This window comes from Triturus cristatus, chromosome 10 (assembly GCF_964204655.1).
Source record: "Triturus cristatus chromosome 10, aTriCri1.1, whole genome shotgun sequence".
Classification (NCBI taxonomy): Eukaryota; Metazoa; Chordata; class Amphibia; order Caudata; family Salamandridae; genus Triturus; species Triturus cristatus.
Window position 1 is genome coordinate 1170666952 of NC_140593.1, and position 22443 is coordinate 1170689394.

General features: G+C 41.6%; 1 protein-coding gene across 1 annotated transcript in view; it reads right to left on the reverse strand.

The window, feature by feature from the left end:
• Positions 1 to 6106: 6106 nt before the first annotated feature.
• Positions 6107 to 22443, reverse strand: part of LOC146796884 (extracellular calcium-sensing receptor-like) — a 73234-nt gene continuing 56897 nt past the window's right edge. Inside the window, exons 5-6 of the mRNA XM_085631417.1 lie at positions 19587 to 19710; positions 6107 to 7029 (exon numbers count right to left, since the gene is read on the reverse strand). Of these exons, the coding sequence (XP_085487543.1) occupies positions 6107 to 7029; positions 19587 to 19710 (1047 nt within the window). The remainder of the gene's footprint in view (positions 7030 to 19586; positions 19711 to 22443) is intronic.

The window sequence follows — 22443 nt, forward strand, 5'->3', positions numbered from 1 at the left end:
TCACTGTGAGTATGGTGCTCTCCTGCTCACTTCCTGTCACGCAACACAGCGCAGCATCTTTGGGTGCTGTGCTGCGTTGCCTGACACCTTTCAGAATCTGAGAAATGTCTTTTTAATATCATTATTAAAAAATCTAAGGTAAACCATGAATTAGCAGCTAATGTTTTACATGCTGAGAATCATTTGCCCATAATTAATGGCACCTTATGTTTGAAGCTATAAAATGGTTTGGTTTTGGACCAAAAATATTAAACCTAATTTTATTATTATATTCATCACCTAAAACAGACATTTTTGTGAATGGAATTATATCAGATTATTTTCAAATACATAGAGGTGTATGAATGGTTGTCCTTTATCCCCACTATTATTTCTTCTAACTCCAGAGCCCTTTATTTCTAGAATTCAACTAAACAGAAGCATTTCATGTTTTCGCTATTATAACTCACAACTAAACCTATCCGAATATGCAGATGACATTCTTTCATATATCTCTAACCCAAACAACCCCATACCTGTATTCCCAAAAGATTTTCACACTTTTTCTGAACTTTCGGGTTATAAGCTAAATTCTGATAACTCTGAGGTTCTATCTTTTAATACATTTTGTACTAAAGATCTTTTAACACCATTAGAAGTTGCATGAAATCCTAATAAAATTAAATACTTAGGTATGTGGTTTACAAATTCTACAAAGGAAATAATTGAATTAAACTCATAAAGAAATTGGAAACCTTAAGCTCAAAATGGAGTTTGTTCTTTTTGTCCCTGTTGGGTAGTCTCAGTTCCATTAAAATTATGCTTTCATCTCTAGAGTTATACTTACTCTCCAAGTTCCCTCTACATATAATGAATACCTACTTTAAACATATGGATTGTGTTCTGGTATGCTTTCTTTGACATAACAAAAAGTCCAGAATAGCGCAGTCTCATCTCAAGTTAAATAAACAGGATGTAGAAGTAAACTTACCTAAGACAAAATGCTCTATGGATCACATTTGAAAAAGAATTCCCTAACCTCTTATGATTAAGTGCCTTCAGGCCATCACAGGTGGTTTGCCTCACTTTATAATTCCTGATTGATTGATTGATTGATTGATTGATTGATTGATTGATTAAACGTAGAACACTCCTTCCTTTCACCTTTTTCATGACTGAGTTTTTGTCTTTTCCAACCAAAACACTTTCACTAAATGTACCTGTCATATCACAATCATAGAATTGATTGTTTGAGACCGTTCCTGTTCCCAAACTCCAAGCAGAAAGTGGCTTTGTGAACTCCTTTCTGTGGTACAATAAAAGTACTTCATTTAAGAATAAATTATATATTGGAAGCATTGGAATTCAAGGGGTCCTAAATAGCTGAATCCGCTATTATCAAATATGCGATCATCCTGTTTTCTGAAGCTCAATCGCTGTTTGGTTTGCTTAATTATTTTTTTAACAAATATAATTTATTAACAAATAAGATCTCTATATCTATTTCACATTTGGATAATGAGAACCTGATATTTCCTTATGAAACTACAATGATATCTATGTTACATTCTCACTTCAATGCTTCTCTCCTATTCAAACATCTTACTTTCACTTGAAGTTCACCCTAAATCTCATCTTTAATCACAATGGTAAGCACACTTGGGCTGTTTGGCCTATATCTTTGTAGGACCGAGCCCTTTTTCCAGGGTTGTCACCAGACTTTGTTCCCACCGCCTCCTATTTTTCTGGCCCACTTTTTGTTGCCTTTAGGACTCTGGGAACTTTACCACTGCTGACCAGTTCTAAAGTGCGTGTGCTCTGTGTTTAAAATATGATGGTAATATGATTGGCATATTTGATTTACCAGTAAGTTATTAGTATTGTGCACGAGGGGTACCCAGGGCCTGTAAATCAAATGCTAGTAGTAGTCCTGCAGCACCGATTGTGCCACCCACCCACTACTTTTTTAAACATGGCTTAGGCCTGCCACAGCAGTGTCAGTGTGTGCAATTTGAAACAGTCATTTCGACCTGGCAAGTTCACCCACTTGCCAGGCCCAAACCTTCCCTTTTATTACAATTAAGGCACTACTAAGAAAATCCCTAGGACCCCCATGGGCAGGGTGCAGTGTATTTAAAAGGTAAGTCCTGTACTGGTGAGTTGTACATGTCCTGGTAGTGAACAACAGCTACATTGTGTTTTTTCACTACAGCAAGGCCTATCTTTCCCATAAGTTAGCATTGGACCTGCCTTGTCACGTCTTAAAAGTGTATTTTCCAATAGGGAACAAATAGAACATTGGTGTTTGGTGTCTCTAGACTCACAATTTAAAAATAAATCTTTTAATGAAGTTGTTTTTTAATTTGCAGGTCTGAAAAGGCCACTTTTAGAAAGTTGCCATTTTCTTATGTTAAACATTCTGTGCCTCTGCCTGTCTTTGAATACACATCTGGGTCAGGATAACAGTTGGGTTGTTGGTGCATTCACTCTAGACAGTCACACAAATGGACCTGAAGTGTGCCCTGCATATCCTGATAGCTAGTCACCAGGCTGATGGGCCTTCCCGAGCTAGAGTGGTGGGAGGAGTTGACACTGATACCTAAAAGGGGATGTGCCTGTCCTTACACAAAGAGGTCTGCACCCCCTGCAGTGGGTCTAAGCCAAGGAAGTGCAGGTTCTTGTGCACTTCAAGACCTTTCTTTGAGGTTTGCCTGCTTCAAAGGCTGAAATAGGTATAAGTAATGGATATCTGACACCATATACTCAGAACTCATCTGGATTGAGAACATTCTGCCAGGAAGAAGAGCTGTCTGTGTTGCTTCAGGAAGGAGTGCCACTTTGCTGTTTGCTTTGCTGTGTTGCTATGTGGCTTGCTGCCTCCATCCTGGGAGTAAATGGACTGGACCTTGCCTTTTACATCCTGCTTTCTGAGGTTATCCAAAGGGCTTGATCTGAGCATGCCTCCTGTTAAGAAGTCTCAACTCCATCAAAGACTTCAACTACCAGCACCTGTGCTCTTTTGCTGAGAGTCCTGTCTTGCCAAGTGGTGCCAAATCCAGTCCCTGGACCACTGGAAGTGAGTTCTGGTCCCACAAGGAAAGAAAATCAAATCATTGACTCCCAGTGTTATTTGGAATCGGCTCATCATTGCAAAATTCAACGCATCTCCTTTGTTGGCATTGAAGCGTAGTCCCCGCTTGACTCAATGGCCACGGCTTTTAATGCAGGCCCAGACTTTTTGCTACAATACCTTCGAACAAGTGCTGCTGTGTAAGTCTCGAGCACCGCATCACCAAAGTCCATGATGCACTGGTTCGACACCATTGAATCAACAAAGCGCGACTTGACTTTCGACACATCGTCTCTGGGTGCAGATTTCGCAAATAACACACCACCTCAGTAAGGAACTGAGTTATCATGCCTGGAAACGATGCATCACCTTTCCTACACCATGCATCGTCACTGGGCATTAGTGGCTCAATGAATCTGCACTGCCATAAGGAACTTAAGTATCACTGCCAAGGGCGACCCATCACCTCCTCTGCATAATGCACCGTTCCCGAGCGCCAATTTGCCACCGACCTGCTTATCAGCAACAAATCAATGCATCACCTGCCTTTTTGACTCCTCACCTCCCCTGCACCATGCATAATCTTTGATCTTTAAGACTTCTAAGGTACTTTGCCCTGGTCAATCTCAACCATTGATTTTTAAAGAAGGATAACTTTATTTACCTTTGAAAACTCATATCTTGAGTTGTATATGTTGAATTTTTGCCATTCTTTTTTCTTATTTTAATTAGATAAATATTTACTACTTTTCTAAACTGGTGTGGAGTCCTTTTGTGGTGTTTTTGCTGTGTTGCTGGTTGTGTGTGTACAAATACTTTACACATTGCCTCTCAGATAAGCCTGACTGCTCTTGCCAAGCTACCAAAGGGGTGAGCACGGGTTTTCTGAGGATGTAACTTGCTTACCCTGACTATAGTGAGGGTCCCTACTAGGACAGTGTGAAAAGCACTGCCAAATAGAGACCTAATTTCTAACAATCTGTTGGAATAAAATATTGGTGTGGAGTCCTTTTGTGGTGTTTTTGCTGTGTTACTGGTTGTGTGTGTACAAATACTTTACACATTGCCTCTCAGATAAGCCAGACTGCTCTTGCCAAGCTACCAAAGGGGTGAGCACGGGTTTTCTGAGGATGTAACTTGCTTACCCTGACTATAGTGAGGGTCCCTACTAGCACAGTGTGAAAAGCACTGCCAAATAGAGACCTCATTTCTAACAATCTGTTGGAATAAAATATTGTAATAAATCTATTAATCTTCCACAACCGCTAATATAACACAAACACTTTTATTTATAAAAGGATACTTTTAACAGCTGCAAAGTTATAGTACATGATAATTGTTGATCATGTAACTCACAACACAGTTATCTAATGCATATGTTCTTCAACAGTACTTTGATTTCTACTTTTTGGAAAGAGGTTTTGAATCTGAAAATATAATATTAAGATTACAATTCCTTTTACATTACCTAATCTATTTTTGGGGAGTGTCTCCCCTTTTTGGGACATTTTGCCTCATAAGGATCACTTAATATATATTTTATTAGATGTGGCATTTAGTGAAATTACCTCTAGTAGGAAAAATGCTAGCAATGTTTCTTAATTTCACTGACTTTGAAGTCTGAATGAATGTGGTTACCTCTAACTACTTTCTTCACTGGCTCCAGTATTCACAGCAAACCCATTGTTTTACCTGAAAAGGCAGTTGAAAACTTTCTTAAATAATTTATAACAATTCTTCTTTTTATGAATATTTACTTAAACTGTTTAATGTTGATACATATCCTCATTCAACTTTGTTCATACTGGTACTATACTTGATATTTCCTGAACATATTAAAGTACCTTCTCAATTTTTGTTCTATATATTACGCTTTATTGAAAAGTTTCCTTACCTTTCAGTAAGCATGGCACTGCAACTTTCGTGACCTAACTGTTATTTTCTTGTTAGTTTACATTTAGATCATTGCTTTTTATACATGATCTATGAAATACTATGTTAAAGCTCAATGTTAATATCTTCTGTTATTTTTCCTTTTGTACCCATATTCAGGTTTAATATTTCAATACAGTGTATTTAAACTTAAAAAAAAAATCAGTTTTATTCAGACAGCTGAGCAAGATTGGGCAGTTGACAGATGAGCCGAGTGACATGTCTGTAAAGTGTCACTACGGACATGTCACTTTACTTGACATGAGTGCAGAGTATGAGCCAACAGGCCTATGTATATATTGACCTGTAGGGGGACTTAATAGTGTATGTGGCACTTACCAAGGAAGAGGTTTAACATGAGAATGGAAACCACTAAGATGAATAGATTGTGACCTATTGGAGAGAAAAGATTTCCTCCAAGCAAATATGGCATCCTTGATAGCAATTAAATAAAGAGGCTGCAAGAGAAGAGTAATATCAATGGTATCAAAGGTGAAGGAGAGGTCTAATAGTATCAGAACCCTGTTGTCACCTGCATTCATTGTCATATGTAAATCATCATCAGCTGGATTGGCATGCAATCAATCTAAATGCTCGTAGCAGTGAACATATATTAAACCCATATGTGGTAAGAAACAAAGCTGCGTTCTATCCTTGTTAACACTGAGTTTCTTTGCCCCACATATTTTCTTTGCATGTCCTTGCCTCTTAAAACCATTTCCTCAGCTTGTGTGTTGTAACCAATGATGTCTCAGTAGTGTGTTAGGTCTTGAAATTTTACAAACCTTGCAGGTACGTCGAGTCATACCTGTCTGTGTAATTAGATCAGTGGAATGAAGAGTGTGCATCAGTGTCCTTAGATTATGTGATGGCTCTCTGAAAACCTCTGCTTGCTCCCTGAACAGTTGTTCTTTTTGAATTCCTAATTATGGTGGAGATGGTGTTCTATAGTATTGAGATTTGTGAGTATAGGACCTGATATTGGCACCAAGCCATAAACACCAAGCATTTTGAACCTTGACTGTAGTGGTGCTTCCCTGGAATATAATGCACTACCTTACATGTTTTTGAATCCATTTACAGCCTTTTAGTTATGAAATAAAAAAAGTCTTTGTTCAGATATTTTTATCCAATGTGTTTATTGCAAACTGTTGATTTTCGGACTAAGCATTTTCTTGTGTTCAGGTCTGGTCTCAGCAAGATGATGTACATCTTGGGAGCAAATATACCATACATAAGGCCTGCCCCAGAGGACAAGATTGCAAAAATCTCAACAGCTACCAGATATTTCTCTTTTGTGCTGAGATAGGCTGGGATAAATGAAAGCCATACACTGATGAACACCAGCATGCTGAAGGTGATGAACTTGGCTTCATTAAAAGTGTCCGGCAAATTTCGGGCCATAAAAGCAATCCCGAATGTTATGAACGCCAAGACTCCCAAGAAGGCCAAAATGCTATAGAACATCAAAATGGAACCCTCATTACATTCAGCTATCATTTTCCAATGGCTTACACTGTTGTTAAGTTCTGGGAATGGGGGTGAAATCCCCAACCAGATAACTCCAATGGCAAACTCCATGAAAGGGCATACCATGATAATAAGATAAGAACTCTTGGTGCCAATCCAGTTACCTAAGTTACTGTTGGGCTTAATGGCCCTGAAAGCAGTGACTACCACAAGTGTTTTAGCCATCATACAGGAAACAGCAATTGAGAAGGATATACCAAAGGTAACTTGTCTTAGCATGCAGGCCAATTGACTGGGCTGACCAATGAAAATCAAGCAAGAAAGAAAGCTCAGCATGAGGGCAACAAGAAGAATGTAACTGAGCTGCAGGTTGTTAGCCCGGACAAGTGGGGTGTCTCGATACCTTATGAATATACTCAAGATACCAGTGGCATTGAAGAAGAGAAAGATGGCGAACAAAGTCAAGGTGAAACCAAGTGGTTCTTCATAGGACAAGAATTCAATTCTCTTTGGCATACATCTATCTTTCTTGTTGTTTGACCAGTGGTCACCTGGGCACTTCAAACAATCTAGGGAGTCTGAGGAGAAGAGCAAATAATACATGTTAGAAGTGAAACAATTATTTTTCTGCAAGATAGTTAAAGTAGACACAGTAAGAACATTTGAAACATACTTCAAACCGACAACTTCGTACCTGAAAAACACTAGGGGGCCAATTACGATGTTATGCCGAAACTTTCCGCTCAATTCCTTGTCGCAATCGGTTCCGACCGAATCGCGATCGGCCGGTCCGCATGACGGATTACAATGCTTCTGAACACCATTCGGTCGGACTCCCATTGACTCCTATGGGACCCCCTGTTCCGACTGACAACACTGGGTCCTATGGGGAAAACGTACTTGTGGAAAACCTTGAACCCTGTCGCAGGCACCCCATGGTGCCTGCTACAAAGTGCATGGTTTTACAGGGGGTCTCTTGGGTACCCCCTCGGCCCCACACCAGAGGCCTCAGGGTGAAGGGGGGCCTGCTAGGAGCCCCCAAAGTTAGTTTCCCAAAAGCCTTCTCATGTCGGACAGTCCGAGTCGGAAAGGCTGTTAGAATCCGGCATAGTAATCGGTTGGTCGGAAACTCTGTCCATAGAGATGTACGATTTGACTCCGACCGACACAGAGTTTCCGCAAGCCAGTTGGAACCGATTCAGAATGACCGAATGGTTTCCCTTCTGGCCACGTATATCGTAATCAGTCGGGCGGATTGGAGTCCGACTGGGTCGGAGGGATGTGTTCCGACACGGTCTAAGAGAATCCAACTGTCGGTCAGAGACTTCCTGCACAAAAACGTAATCTGCCCCTAAGTAAATCAAGGCTGTAATTAGGACTAGCTATGCAGTATAACATAATGTAGGAAATTAGGTTGGCTTTTTCAGGGTAGCAAATCAGAGCAGTCCAAGGATCACTCAGGGGAGATGGAGTGGGCTAATAATCACCATTAGATGGCATGAAATAATAACACTCAATAACTGTTTCTCCAATTAGTGCTTTTTCATTAGAAAAAGGGAAATTACATTTATTACACACCCACTTTTAAATACTGTGCATGCATTTGCAAATAAATACATAAGGCATATAAAAAATACCTTGGGTTACTGTTATCAAGTCACATTTGACCTTAAAGAGCAATACTTCTCAAAATCACAGTGCCCACCTACCTATACCAGACAACACATCACAAAATAGGGGAATATTATTTTAGCTAAAGCAAGCCTATTGGAATTATTGAGGGTTCATCACATTACAAGAACAACAAATTACATGTCACACCATCATTTTGAACGTAAATGCAATAATCAATATTAACCATGTGGAAATGTCATTATTAATGTCAATAAAGCCTATCAACCTTGATCAGTAATCACTGTCAACATTATTGTATCAATAAAGCATTTTAAAATGAACATAACATGCATCTGTGTGTGTTTTTTTAATACTTTTAGGCCATATACAACACAACCACAATATAGCCCCTAAAGGCACCATAAAATGCAGCTATAGAACTAGTAGAAGAGGTGTGGTGCAGCGGCCATGGTGCCTGACTCCGGACCACGGGGTTCACGGTTCGATCGCCAGCAGCAGGTTAGCCCAGCACCATGTGACTCTGGGCAATAGCTTGCTTAATCTTCCCGAGGGCCCCCAGCACCGGGACACCTCTCCGGAGGTAGCTGTGCGCTTTACAAATGCTGGTATTTCTGGTAGGCACTACACTCCATGGATCTTCTTTGTACCTTCAGGCCATATAAAATGAATCCAAAGAACCAGCCCCTAAAGAGTACACTTATCCCAGCCAAAGAGCAAATGCCCCAGTCTTGAGAGTGCTTTGCAAAATTAGAACTTTCTAGAGTGTCCTAAATTCTGTGACCCCCGAAAATGAGGGTTAGTTTTCAAAGAGGTAAGGGAAGGAAGCTACTGAGCTCCTGCAGTCCCTATGCACATTTTGTAGGTTGTTGGTGGTGCCCAAGTCTTCCTGAGGCCACCGAAAGAAGCAAAACAGTATTCAAATAAACCTATGGGTCACGCTTTTATTAGTGGCTCTCCCGTTGTGCCAGTCAGCGATACTATGTTGGTGCTCCCGTGTAGGCAGGAGCACTGCTGTCCTTGAGCTCTTGTGAAGCGGAAGCCTGCAAGATGTTCTTCTCCTTCTGGGGGTGGGGCAAGTGATGTGCTCTCCCTTCGTATTTCTTTGCGAGTTCCCAGAGATGGGGTCCCAGGCCTACTGTATATGAACCAGCCCTGGGGTTGAAATCCCTGGGCCCCATGAGCACAGGTGAGGCGGCCCCATATAAGCCCCTCCTTAGAGAAAAAACCCTGGCTCACCTAAAGGGGATTTTCAGCTCATGTAGCAGAGCTCCACATGCTCTGTTTCCCAGAAAAGTTCAAAGGTCACCAACCTAGCCACAAGTAGCAGTTCTAGAAGGTCTCCTGGCCTACAGAGTGGTGTACCCTGCAGAGAGCTGGTTCCGCTTGCTCCCTTCACCTGTTTTCCTTCAGGTCTTTGTCTCTGGGTGCAAAAGTCCAGATCTTTCCCCAGTTGATCCTCTGGGGATGTAAGTGGCCAGCCTCACTGGCCCTTGGAGAGACCCACTGGTCCTAGTGACAACTGGGAGCAAAGTCTTTAGTCATTATGGGCATCAGAGGTTCCTACTTCCAGTTGTCCATGTCTGTTGCAGTCCCAGGGTACAGTAGCAAAAAGCACAAAAACACCAACAGCTCTTTTTCTCCCTTGAGCAAGATTTATTTAATGGGTGGAAGATTCCAGAATCCAGGCACCCTAAGTCAATCCTAGGGTGCCACATCACCACCCCATCCCTGTCCCAAACCTCCTGCACAGTATGCTATGAGAGTGCAAGGTAGTGTCATCCAGAAGTCACTATTCACCACTGCTCTTGGGGTCTCAGCTCTCCCTCCCCTAACATCACTGCCAGAGCCTTTCCAACCAAAACATCAAAGAGGAGCCCCCTTCAGTGTTGGCTCCAGTTGTCTGTGCTTCCTCCTTTGTTCAGTCAGCCTGGGCTGTCCTCAGCCCTTGTACAGTGCTACAGGTAATTAACAGATGCAGACTTTCATCCCCACACATCACTCCTCAGGAGCTGAGGGAATCACTGTTAATTACACCTTTTGTGTGGAAGGCCTTTGTTCCTGCTGCTGGAGAGCAGATTACTTAACTTGGCCATTAGGGTGATATAGTGCATACACTTCACTGGCTCCCCATAGATATATTTTAAAGCCCTGTGCTACATTCACAAACAACTGCAGGGCAAAGGTCCGAGTTATCTTCTTCCCATGATTTCACCATACCACCCAAAGTGCTGTTTAAAATCAGCTGTAACAGGACCGGTCGGCGTTTTCAAATTCAATAGAAAGCGCCTTGGTGGTAGCTTCTTTAGGTTCCTGGCAGCTAAACTATACTCCTGAGTGGCAAATGTAACTTTGCTATAAGTCTCTAGAATGTGGTACAAAGTGTACCAAAAACCTGTAAGGTAAATGTCACTAGTGAACTTCAGTACATATTGTGTCACATGTATTAAACAATTTTGCTTTTGAAAACGGTGCGAATCGCAAAATTCGGCCATTTGAAAATGGGATATAGCCTTTCATGATGTATGAAAGGCTTTGTAGTTGCAATTTTAGGTAATCCCAGAAATTGTGATTACAAAAAATTTGCAACTACAAAAAGGTAATTGCAAATTGTGATCCCCTTAGCACATGCACAAAGCATTTTCTAAAGGCAAACTGTGCATTTATGAAAATACTATTGCCATCAGCTTCAAGTTGATGGTATCCATGTGCAAATTGTGAAAAATGCATTTTACAAAGTGCCATGTAGCACACACATGACCCTAGGCTCAATAATTCTTTTTTGGGGTATTCCGTGGGGGCCTTAGGCCCCTGGGCACCCTTGGCTTTGCATTAGCTAATTTGCGATTACCTGTTGGGTAATCCCAAATTAGCTAATACAAAACCATATGCACCTATGGGCTTTTAGGCCCATAGGAATGAATGGAGAAGTATTACCTAATAGCGATGACCTATTTACCGAATCGCAATTTGGTAATATTAAGGAATTGCTAAATCTTTGGCAATTTCTAACATACATAACATTTTGCGATTACCAAATAGCAATTTGGTAAACATCGCTATTTGGTAATCGCAAAATTCTTTTTAAAAACATTTAGCCCATTGTTTTACCCATAAAGTAGCAATACAAAGCATGTCTTCCAGCCTGCCCCAGCACTCTGGATGTGCAATTTTAAAACTGACATTTCGGCCTGGAGAAATAGACCTTTTGCTACACCTAAACCTTGCTTTTTGAAATACCTTCCTTTTTAAAAATAATACAGGTCACCCCTAATGTAGACCCTAAATGACCATAGTGCTGGATGCATTGTATTTCAAACGTAGGACATGTACATGTTATGGTTCACATGTCCTGGCAGCCAGAAGACTCCAAAGTTGTTCTTACTGTGGCAAGGCTGGCTTTCCCATTGGGAAGCACTGGGTTACTTCATGACACTTTATATAATCCCTAACTTAATTTTGGAAGTATCTAGAAAAATTATTAAAGAACTCATTTTGAAAGACCCAACTTAATCATCAAGTCAGATTTTATATGACTATTTTGAAACTTTTAGAAAGTTGCAATTTTCCTGCCTGAGCCAAATGTGCCTTTCTTCCAGGGTTTAGTGTTACCTGACTGTTGATTTCTTCGCTGTTGTGAGATGTGGATTGCTCCCAGACAGTGGACAAAGGGCTTGGTGTAGAGAGATGTTTTTGCACCTTGAGCACGAGTGCCCTGGGAACTTTGCCCAGCCCTTTCTTAGATCTAAAGGATGACTACAATGTCACTGCTGGTTGACTCTCTCACATAGACCAGCCTCCCTTGTATGTTCATAGTCAACTTCTCTCCAAACCCAGTGGGGAGGAGGTCTACCCCAGAACTGGTTTGGAGTAACCTTCAGCAGAGGGATGCCCATTATTACAGCCATTCCTCTGGAAGGCCACAGGGAGTTCTGCACAGGGCAGTGAAAGGTTCTGCTATGTTGATTTCAGGTAGAGAGGGGTACTATGGGATCATTTACAGTTTAATGCACAGGAAGTGCTGCAAATGTGGGTAAGGTCACCCTGGGGAACCTTTACCCCACTGGTTAGGGAGTAGCCAGGAGCTTCTCAGACCTGCAGCTAGCACTGGGGATAAATGTGGTACCCTCTGTAGACTTCTCTGAACATTGCTGGACCTGTAGAAGACAGAACAAGGACTCCCTTGCTTTTGTAACCTGTCAGGAAAACCTTAAGGGCTGGACCTGCTCCCAATTGTTCCCAAGACAAAGAAATTAACTCCTAGGGTTAGTTGGCAACCTTCCATCTCTGATGTCAATAGTCCAGTAAGGTGGTGACCACTACGATCCTTGAAAAACAAGATGATCAATATTAAATGCTACTAGTGGGCCTGCAACGCTGATTGTGCCACCTACATAGTCAGCACACTAAATTTGTCTCAGGTCTGCCATTGCAGAGCCTATGTGTACCGTTTGAAACTGCCATAAATATTTTCCTATGAACAAATTGTCCTTTTTAATCATATGTTACCCCTAGGTAGGTGCAGTGTATTTAAAAGGTTGGACATGTATGTTTAAGTTTTACATGGCCTAGTAGTCAAAAACTCTTCCATTCGTATTGCACTACTGCAAGGCCCACCTCTTCCATAAGATAATATTGGAATTACCATATTATGTTTTACAAGTTTAATTACCAAATTGGCACTGGTAACCCTGTCATGTTTGGTGTCTCAGGAATCATTAAATTAGGGATGGGCTGTAAACTCCGCTCCGGCGGTGGAGTTTGCAGAGTTTTGTCACTCCACGCTGAACATGGAGGTATTCAAAAACTCAGCCAGGGGGTTGGTTTACTAGTGCTCTCTCCCCTAGTCTCAGCAATCCCACAGTGGGGAACTTACTTGTGGCAACAATAGGGGTTCTTGACCCCCGATGACCCTTAGCAGCCAGTGGGACTTCATCCCCCAACCAATAGTGTACCAGGAGTAGCCTTTGCAGAGTGGTTGAGAAAGGTGGCGGGGCCTCCTCTGACGTCTCAGAGATCACGCTTTTAGAGACTTACTTGTGGCAACAATAGGGGTTCTTGGCCCCCAACAACCCTCAGCAGCCAAGGGGACTTCATCCCCCAACCAGTAGTGCACCAGGAGGCCCCTTTGCAGGGTGATTGAGAAAGGGTCTGCGGCCTCCTACGACACCTCAGCAATCCCACTGGGGGCTTCTTACTAATGGCAACAATAGGGGTTCTTGGCCCCCAATGACCCTCAGCAGCCAAGGGGACTTCATCCCCTCAACCAATAGTGTGCTAGTAGGCCCCTTTCCAGGTTGAATGACAAAGGGGCGGGCCTCCAACGATGTTTGAGCAACCCTGCTGTGGGGGATATACTTAAGGCAGCAATAGGGGTTCTTGGCCACCAAAGACCCTCAGCAGCCAAGGAAACCTCATCCCACAACTAGTAGCGTGCCAGGAGGCCCCTTTGCAGAGTGGTTGGGAAAGGGAACAGGGCCTCCTATGACACATCAGCAGTCCCCCTGGGGGTTCTTACTAATGGCAACAATAGGGGTTCTTGCCCCCAATGACCCACAGCAGCCAAGGGACATCCATCCCCCAACCAGTAATGCGCCAGGAGGACCCTTTGCAGAGTGTTTGAAAAAGGGGTCTTGCCCCCGATTATGCCTCAGCAATCCCACTGGGGGGTTCTTACTTGTGGAAACAATAGGGGTATGTGGCCCCCAATGACTCTCATCAGCCAAGGGTAATCCATCCCCCAACCAGTAGTGCACCAGGATGACCTTTTACAGAGTGGTTGAGAAAGGGAGCGAAGCCTCTGAAGATGTCTTAGCAATCCCGCTGTGGGGAAATTACTTGTGGCAACAATAGGTGTTCTTAACCCCTAATGACCCTCAGCAGCCAAGGAGACATGATTAGGGGTTGTCGAGCAATACTCTGCCCACTCACGGAACTCCACAGAATTTGGCAGAGTTTCTTGGCAACTGTCGAATTCCATGGAGTGAAAATCCGCGAGCTCCGCCCAGACCTATTTAAAATCCTAACTGATGGTGGAGTTGGAATTTAAACTACAAGTCTGAAAACAGCACTTTTAGAAAGGTGGCATGTTCTTGTCTTAGCCATTTGGTACCTGGCTGGGTGTGTTTTCCACCTAGACAGCCACACACAATGGGAAGTTTAGGTGTGACTGCATGGGCCATCACTAGCAAGATGGGGGAGGAGCAGGACCCAGCTCACTTACACTTGAATAGGCTGTGTCCTGCTTCCACACAAAGGGTTGCATACACTGGGTAGTTAGTCTGGAGCCAGGACCAGGAAGGCAGGGCACCTGTGCACTTCAAAGGCATGCCTCTACTAGCTTCTCACCAATTCAGTAGCACAACAAGTTATATATGCTGGACTACAGACACCACCACTTCAGTATGCACCTGGACCTGTGGATACTCTGCCAGGCAGAAGGACTGCTATGCTGCTACAAGGACAACCACTCTGCTGGACTGCTGCCCTTCTGTGCTGACCAGCTGCCTGCTGCCCACTTCCCTGGGTGAGAAGGACTGGACCAGCATCTCTGGACCCCTGAATCCAGAGTGACTCCAAGGGCTGGCTGGCTGGCCTCCTGGTCTGGAGCCTCAGGGACATAGCAGGCTTCCTACAACCTGGCATCTGCACCTTGAAGTCTGTGATTCTTCCCTGCCAACTGGTGCTACCATCAGTCTTAGACCCTTGAAAATGAGCTTAAGATCCTCTGATAGCCTCTGTGGATCCAGAAGAAGCAACTTATCTCCTCTGCTGCACGATGCAAGCCCAAGCAAAACTGACGCATAGCCTCTGTGGCATGGATTGGACCCTGACACAAAGACCGGTTTCACATCACAGCTCTTCGGAACCAACGCATCACCCATCCTTGATGCCGAACTTCACATTGCAACCCATGTCAATTGGATCTTCAACAAAGACACAGGTCCCCACATTGTAGCCTCACGGCATCTCATAGCCAATACATTGCTTCGGCTGTGCAACGCATATTTGATGTGTATCCTTGCAATATTCTGCAAATCAGGATTTAAAGTACTCTGTTCAGTGGGCCTCGCTCGGTCCCTGTAGACTGACCACGCCCATCACGGTTGGCCTGAACTTGTGACTTTGTTTTGGTCCAGCGCAACCAGATACCCACTGGCTCTATTTTCACTAAACTCTCAGAAATTGAATATCTCCGTCTCTGATTTTTGTCATTTTGGTCTTGTTTTATTTATTCAAGAAGTTTCTATTCTTCTAACTTGGTGTGGGATCGTTTTGTGTGCTGTTTTCAATTTATTATTATTTAAATGACAAATGCTCAAACTATCTTGCATACCTATAACAGACATTAAACACCTTCTGCATTGTTAACTGATGTTGGTGATAACGAAATTATGAGGATTGGCATCTCTCAGCATTTGGACAAAACCTAGAAACAGAAACAGCTTGTTGCTTCTCATATTTATCAGTGAAGTACTGGACTCAAACCCCCTAGTTTATATATCTAACATCTGTCCGCTTGGATAGAACATTTACTGTAATCAACAGGTCCACTCTCTGTGCTATTATCTTGGATCTTGAGAAAGCTTTTATTCAACATTCAGTTCTGCCTCCAGTGAACCTTTCAGTAAATCAGTTATGCTTTAGAAGATGCAAAAGCTACAAACTCAATGACAAATTGTTGAGCATGCTCTTCACTCAGCAGTGCCTCTTGGTGCCAATTATTATAGCAACCCAATTCCCATGCACTCACTTTATCAACCTTAGAAGGGTGAAAGGCAGAATAGACTTGCAAGAATCTAAAACTGTGACTGCAGATTGCACACTGATATCAGCAGAGTCGTTTTAACTCACTGAATTTCTTGTTAACTATATGCACCTAACATTACATTTATCTGCTATGTTGCTCACTTATTAGCATGTTAATAGCATATTTAACTCTTTCAGCATCCCAGCAACATGTATTCAGAGTATATCCTTATAAGAAAGTGAATTACTATTTGGGGTGGGTGGTAGCCAGCCATAAGTAATAAAGTCACTAACCTGCTAGCCAGTAATTTAAACCTGAGCTCAAACCCCACTCCAAGTTAGTAAAATGTAATAAACTCAAAATGGAAAAAATACAATAGGGAGAATCAGAGATATGAATTTTAGAAGACGCATGGAAAAATAGAGCAAAAAATAACTATTTATATGGCAGGGGCCACAAGCAGGGTCCAATTCAGGTCCATTTGCCTGAAGATCCAGATGGCAGCCCGATGACACAAATTAGGCATGTAGAGCATTGAAGCTGTTCCTGTGCTTAAACCACTCTTGTTGTGGTTGTGGCATTAAATATGGACTAAACCCAACACTGTAAATTATCTTAGCCCTGTTTGTGAGCTGTGGCCAAGTAGTAACTCACATAACCTGCCATTGCTAAATCATACTGCAAGGTCCTTAATCAGCATGAAATGTCACAAGTTCTGGTCTAACCCAGAAACAATGCCTCCTTCAACCTTGGATGTAATTAAATAAAAGTTCTGGTCATGGTGGTCCCAAAACCAATGAGGCAAGCTGTTTATATTGTTCCAGGAAATTAAACCCATTCCTTGTTATGAGAGATACCTAGACCAACTTTTTTCCAGCAACAAAGAGAGCATTATTAGAAAATGTTTAGATGAAGATCCCTCCCAGTAAAGACCCTCAAAAGGAACTAGCTGAAGAAACACGACAATACTACCTGCAATTGTATGTAAGGTGCTGAAAAAATAATTTTGCACTTTATACTGCTCTGCACCTTCTCCCTAACAGCAAGGAGGCTATATATTCCCCCACAATTTAAAAATAATAATAAAAGGCACGGCAATGCTTCCATGAATGTATGCCTCTGTTGGTCAAGGACCTTTCTGCAGGGTCACCCCCAAACATTTTGCCTTCACCCTCCTGTGTACTGAACCTGTTTTTGTTGGCTTTGACGGCTGCACAGTTTACCACTGGTAACCAGTTTTAAAGAGCTTGTGCTCTCTCCTTAAATCATGGTAGAACTGGCTTATACCCAATTGGCATTTTTAATTTACTTAAAAGTCCCTAGTAAAGTGGTATACCATATACCCCGGATCTGTAAATTGAATGCTAATAGTGGGCCTGCTGCACTTTTTTTGCCACCCACTTAAATAGCCCTTTAACACATGTCTCAGGTCTGCCATTGCAGCCTGAATGCACTTTAAAACTGCCAATTTGAATTGTCAAAATAACCCCCTTTCAAAGACTTGAATTCCCTTTCATTACTTATACATTACCCCTAAAATAGGCCCCAGGCAGCCCTTGAGGCATTGGGTTGCCCTATTACATTTAATAATTACTCATTTTTATTGGGGATAAGTACGGAATACATGCTTGGTGTGTGAGGAGGCATCCAGAAAGATAAATAGGTGAAGTATGAAGGGAGGACTTTAATTGTGAATATGTAGGAAAGATGCATGTTTCATTGTTGAACTTGGCCGTCTCTGCAGGGCCACCCCCAAACATTTTGGCTTCATCTCTCCCATTTTTCCTGAATTTGCTTTTGTTGGCGTTAGGATAATGTGCATTACTGGTAACCAGTGTTAAAGGGCGGGGGTTCACTAGCTAAAACATGGCAAAAATTCCTTATACCTGATTTCAATTTTTAGTTTACTTATAAGTCCCTAGTAAAGTGATACTATGAGTACCCAGGACCTGTACATTAAATGCTACTAGTGGGCCTGCAGCACTGATTGTGCCACCCACTTGAGTAGCTCTTTAGCATGTCTAGGGCTACCATTGCAGCCTGTGTGCGTAGTTTTAAACTGTCATTTCGACCAGGCAAAATAAACTTTTCCCCAGACCCCAGGTGTCCATTTTAATACATATGTTACCGCTAGGGTTTACTCTTGACAGTCCAGAGGTATAAATATTGGACCTCAGATTGATTGATCGATTGAATAATTGATTGGTCCAGTTACAACTGGTTAGCTAGGCACTTCAAATAAAATGTTCTGAGGAAGGTGGTTTGGAATCCCACATTTGTGGATTTATATTTGGCACCAGCTAGTGTGTATGAGGTACTCCTGACACCTCCCTAATCAATGATGTGAAGAATCCTAGAGGAAATTCAGCTACTTTTACAGCAGTTCCTGTTTATTCTGCTATATATTATCCCACAATGGACCTTACTCCCAAAATCCAAAATGGGGGAACCCTTCCTCTCTTGTGCAGATTCTGTGTACCCAATGAGTGATGTGGCCTGGAAATGAGCAGCCCCCTTTGCTGTCATCACTCAAAAATGGATCTGGGGTGGCTCCCCTCTCTCAGAGTTTGGTGCCTGCCTGGTTGAGGGAGCAAATGGATGGTTGCCTTCTCCAGGTCTCACCTTACATTGACTTGTGAAAGAGAAGGCCCCTTGAAAAGCTAATGAAGTTTTGGGCACACCCTTACTGGCCTTCGTGTAAGGGTGATGAAATATAACTCCCTACGTCCAGGTCATTGTGTCTCCTCTGAGAGCATTTTTCAGATGTGATTATGGTTAAGCTCTAGCTGGTCAGCTGCTGGAGAACTAATGCAAATTACCCTCCAGGAGCTTCAAACAGGGAAGAGTTATTTTCCTACATATTTTCTAAACATCCAACATAACCACTGAAATGGGCTTTTAATAATTATTAAATATACTGGTTGACCTTTTTTCTAGGTGATCCCAAACCGAAGATAGAAGAATTTCAATCTGTATTCTAGATTTCCTCATATGACAGCCAGAGCCTTCCACAGTGATGATAGCTTTGGGGGCCTTGTCACTGTAGAAACAGGGTAACATTAAAATTCAACATGTCTTAGTTTTAAACACCAAGTACTCTGCCTTGTGGGTTTCAAGGCCTACATAGGAGTGACTTAATAATATTAGATTACTTAATAATATTCATAAGGTAAGTTTTCCTAATCAAAAGGTTTATTTTGACAGGTTGGATTACAGGTTTAAACTGCAACAGTCAGGCTACACTGGAAATATTGAATCCATGTTTCTCTGTCCCTTTAGATTATGTCGCATTGTGTGCTGCAGTCCACTGGTGACATTTAACTTTCCATGCCATGGGTGTACCATATACTTTGGCCTTATAAGTTAAAAATGGCAATTAGGAGTTTACCAATATACCAATGGTGTTAGCATCATAGCTCATACAATGTGAACTGGACAGCAGTGCCCCAGTATTAAAAGTTTAAAAAACAGCAATAAAATTCAGGAGAATTTGAATTTGGGGGTGACCACGCAGAAAAAAGAACTTTTTCTCACAGTCTTCAAATTTTGCTTTCTACTATATTCTTTGTCATGTTTTACGGTATCCCTTAATTTATAGTTCTCTTTTTATATTGAGGACATTTTTTACATATTTAGGCTACAATGCAGTGAGAAGCCATACAGAAGAATATATAAAGTTGTGCTATACTTTGACTTGCTATAATTCTTCCCACAGATTAAAATATTTTTATTGTTGAAAGTGAAATAACTCACCTGTTTGGTTTGAAATGTTCCCATCAGGGCAGGGCACACAGGAAAAACAGCAAATAGGGAGTCCGTCGATGGGAGACTTCCTATAACCTGGAAAACAGTTTTGACTGCAGACAGACAGAGGGAACTGGAATATAACAAAATTGAATGAATTCTGAACCCCTACTGAGTCCAGGATCTGTGTGCTACCTGATCACTTTAGAAAATAATTTTTCTGTGCCTCATATGAAGGAAGGATACTAGTCACGGCGTCAATAGTAAAGGCAAAGCAGGAGCATAATAAGGTAGCACCTATTTAGAAGTATGCCATTTCACAAGAAAATAATGTGGTATGTAATCATTACTCTTTGTGACTAGTAGAAAACCCCATTATCCCATTTACTCCATTACATAAATGTGGCCAATATAAAATGGTAATGTATAAAGCCCAAAATAATGCAGTCGACAGACTAATTATGATCACAAATGTTGCGTACACAGTCTCATTGAAACTTGGTTAGATGATGCATCTACCATAATATCAATGATTCCATTTACACCAGCATTTAAACTGATCCACAAAACAAAGAAAAATAACATGAGGGACAGTGAATTCCTATGAGGTACTCAATCAAACTAATATGAATGGAAAAATCCACCCCATCCTACTCATCATTTGAAAGCCTGATAAAAAGGTGCTCAACCAACTCAAATAGCTCCTTAAACATTGGTATAATTTACTCCACACCCTGAAAGACTTCAAAATTCCTTCACACAATCCTTGATCTTTGCCTTATCTCGTAAAATTCTAGTATCTAATTTGGTCCTGAACAGTGACTGGAACATAACAGAAGATAACAGGCCAAATAGTTCAAACATAACAATGACAATGTTGAAACTTTGAACGTCAGAGTTTTAAATCACAGTTTAAATGAAACAGCACATTATGCTAGATTTTTAAATTAGGATATCAAATGGACCTTCATAGAACTAAAAAACTCTATCTAGTCAAATGCATTAACAGTGCCATAAACAGAAATTAGAAACATGTTAGAACCTATCTTCATTGACCGATACTCAATACTGTAAAAATGCATTGCAGTGTTTCAACTAAACAATAACAAATACTTGGGACTTAATTGCTCACAGTCATCTTACATCCACCCATTCTCCTAAATCCTTCAACACTTTATTCAGAACCATCAAACAGGTTTCAGTAGATGAAATATTCAAGGTCGCTTCTTATTAGCTGTTGAAAACAAGGTCTACGTTGTAGGTATCGCCAGCATTGCCATGCCTGGCCACTTACATGACTGCCTCAGCTAACTGTCCTCTGCCAGTAACCTTAGTCCTAAATCAAATATTATACACAGTTATCATCTAACTTCTTTAGAGCCCCTAATCAGACCATTATGTTGTAGCAAACTATCATCTAATATCCAGCCTTACGTTTCTTAGTAGAATTCGGGAAGGAATTTTAACAGATTAACAATAAGAATGTGTTGAATAGCATCAGCTTTAGACAAGATTCAGTCAGTGTTCTGACCCACAAGATTAACAGAACGAGATCTGAAAAACAACAAAAGTAACTGTTCCCCATTCGAGAGAAAGATCTTTAAGTTATTCTAATTTTTCCTGACCTCTTGCAGTTTACAACACAATCTATCATGATATACTCTAGTTAGATGGAAAGAAAAGGGTGGGATCTACAGATTGCTTTAAACTAGATTAAGTAATTAGCCACTGACCAAACGCAACAAGTATTTATGTACTCTGCAGAAACATCTTAAAATGGATCTCAGTTTCATGTTCTCCAACATTACATATATGACCTTTGTTTTTACTGACTCTAACTATGATTGTAACCATACACCTGTATCCCCTTTTTCCATATGTTTTCTGCACCCCTGCCCCTTACCATCTTTTTTGCGATATATTTGTTGATTTTGTATATCTCTGCACTTTAGACTTTTTGTTTGTTACCACTGTATACCGTGGAAAGCGCTCTGATACCCTCACAGGTCAAGTTCGCGCTCTATAAAACACTAAAATAAATAAATAAATATCATAAATATCTCAGGTGTCTTTCCAAAATGTAATACACTGTCAATCTGTAGCGCAAAAGTACATCTCACTCTCAAGCCTAAACCGCAGAGCTTTTTATGTCTCTATCGGTAACATTGGTGGTGCGCCCGGCGACAGTCGACCACCACCAATGTTACCGACAGGGACATTCAAGATCTACTATTATGCTACCGAACAATGGTGGACTCAGTGATTTATGGTGGGCCATCTCATACATCATATGGCTTATCTTTGCAAGACCAGTTTCTATCTTTATTTTTATTTTCATATTGTAGAGGAACTGCACCATCTTGGTCCTGATGAATGCCTTTGAACCCATGCTGGGACATTTTTAGGCTAAAACATGTTGATACACTATTCCACTACAGAACGACAGTGGACTCTATCATTTATGGTGGGTCATCTCGCATATCACCTGGTTTACCTATTTGAGGCCAGTATCTATCCTTATTTTTATTTTCATATTGCTGAGTGATTACATCACCATGGTCCTGACGAATGCCTTTGTACCCATACTGGGTACTTTTTGGCCAGAAACATGTTGACCATATAGAGTGGGTATTCTTTCCAACCCCCATGTCCTCTCTTGCTCTTTAATCCTGTCCTCCGGGGGCACCAGAATAAAGCTCATTCCATCAGAGAGATAGTTGTATCCACTTCACATTTATTCTTGCACTCTGCCCCTCACTAAGAACAATTTTTGCTCATCCCTTATAAAACACCTCTGCTCCACTCCATCGGAGAGCTGTAGCCCACACCTGGCACCTTGTGGTCCTGATGTGAGGCGAGAGCCCAA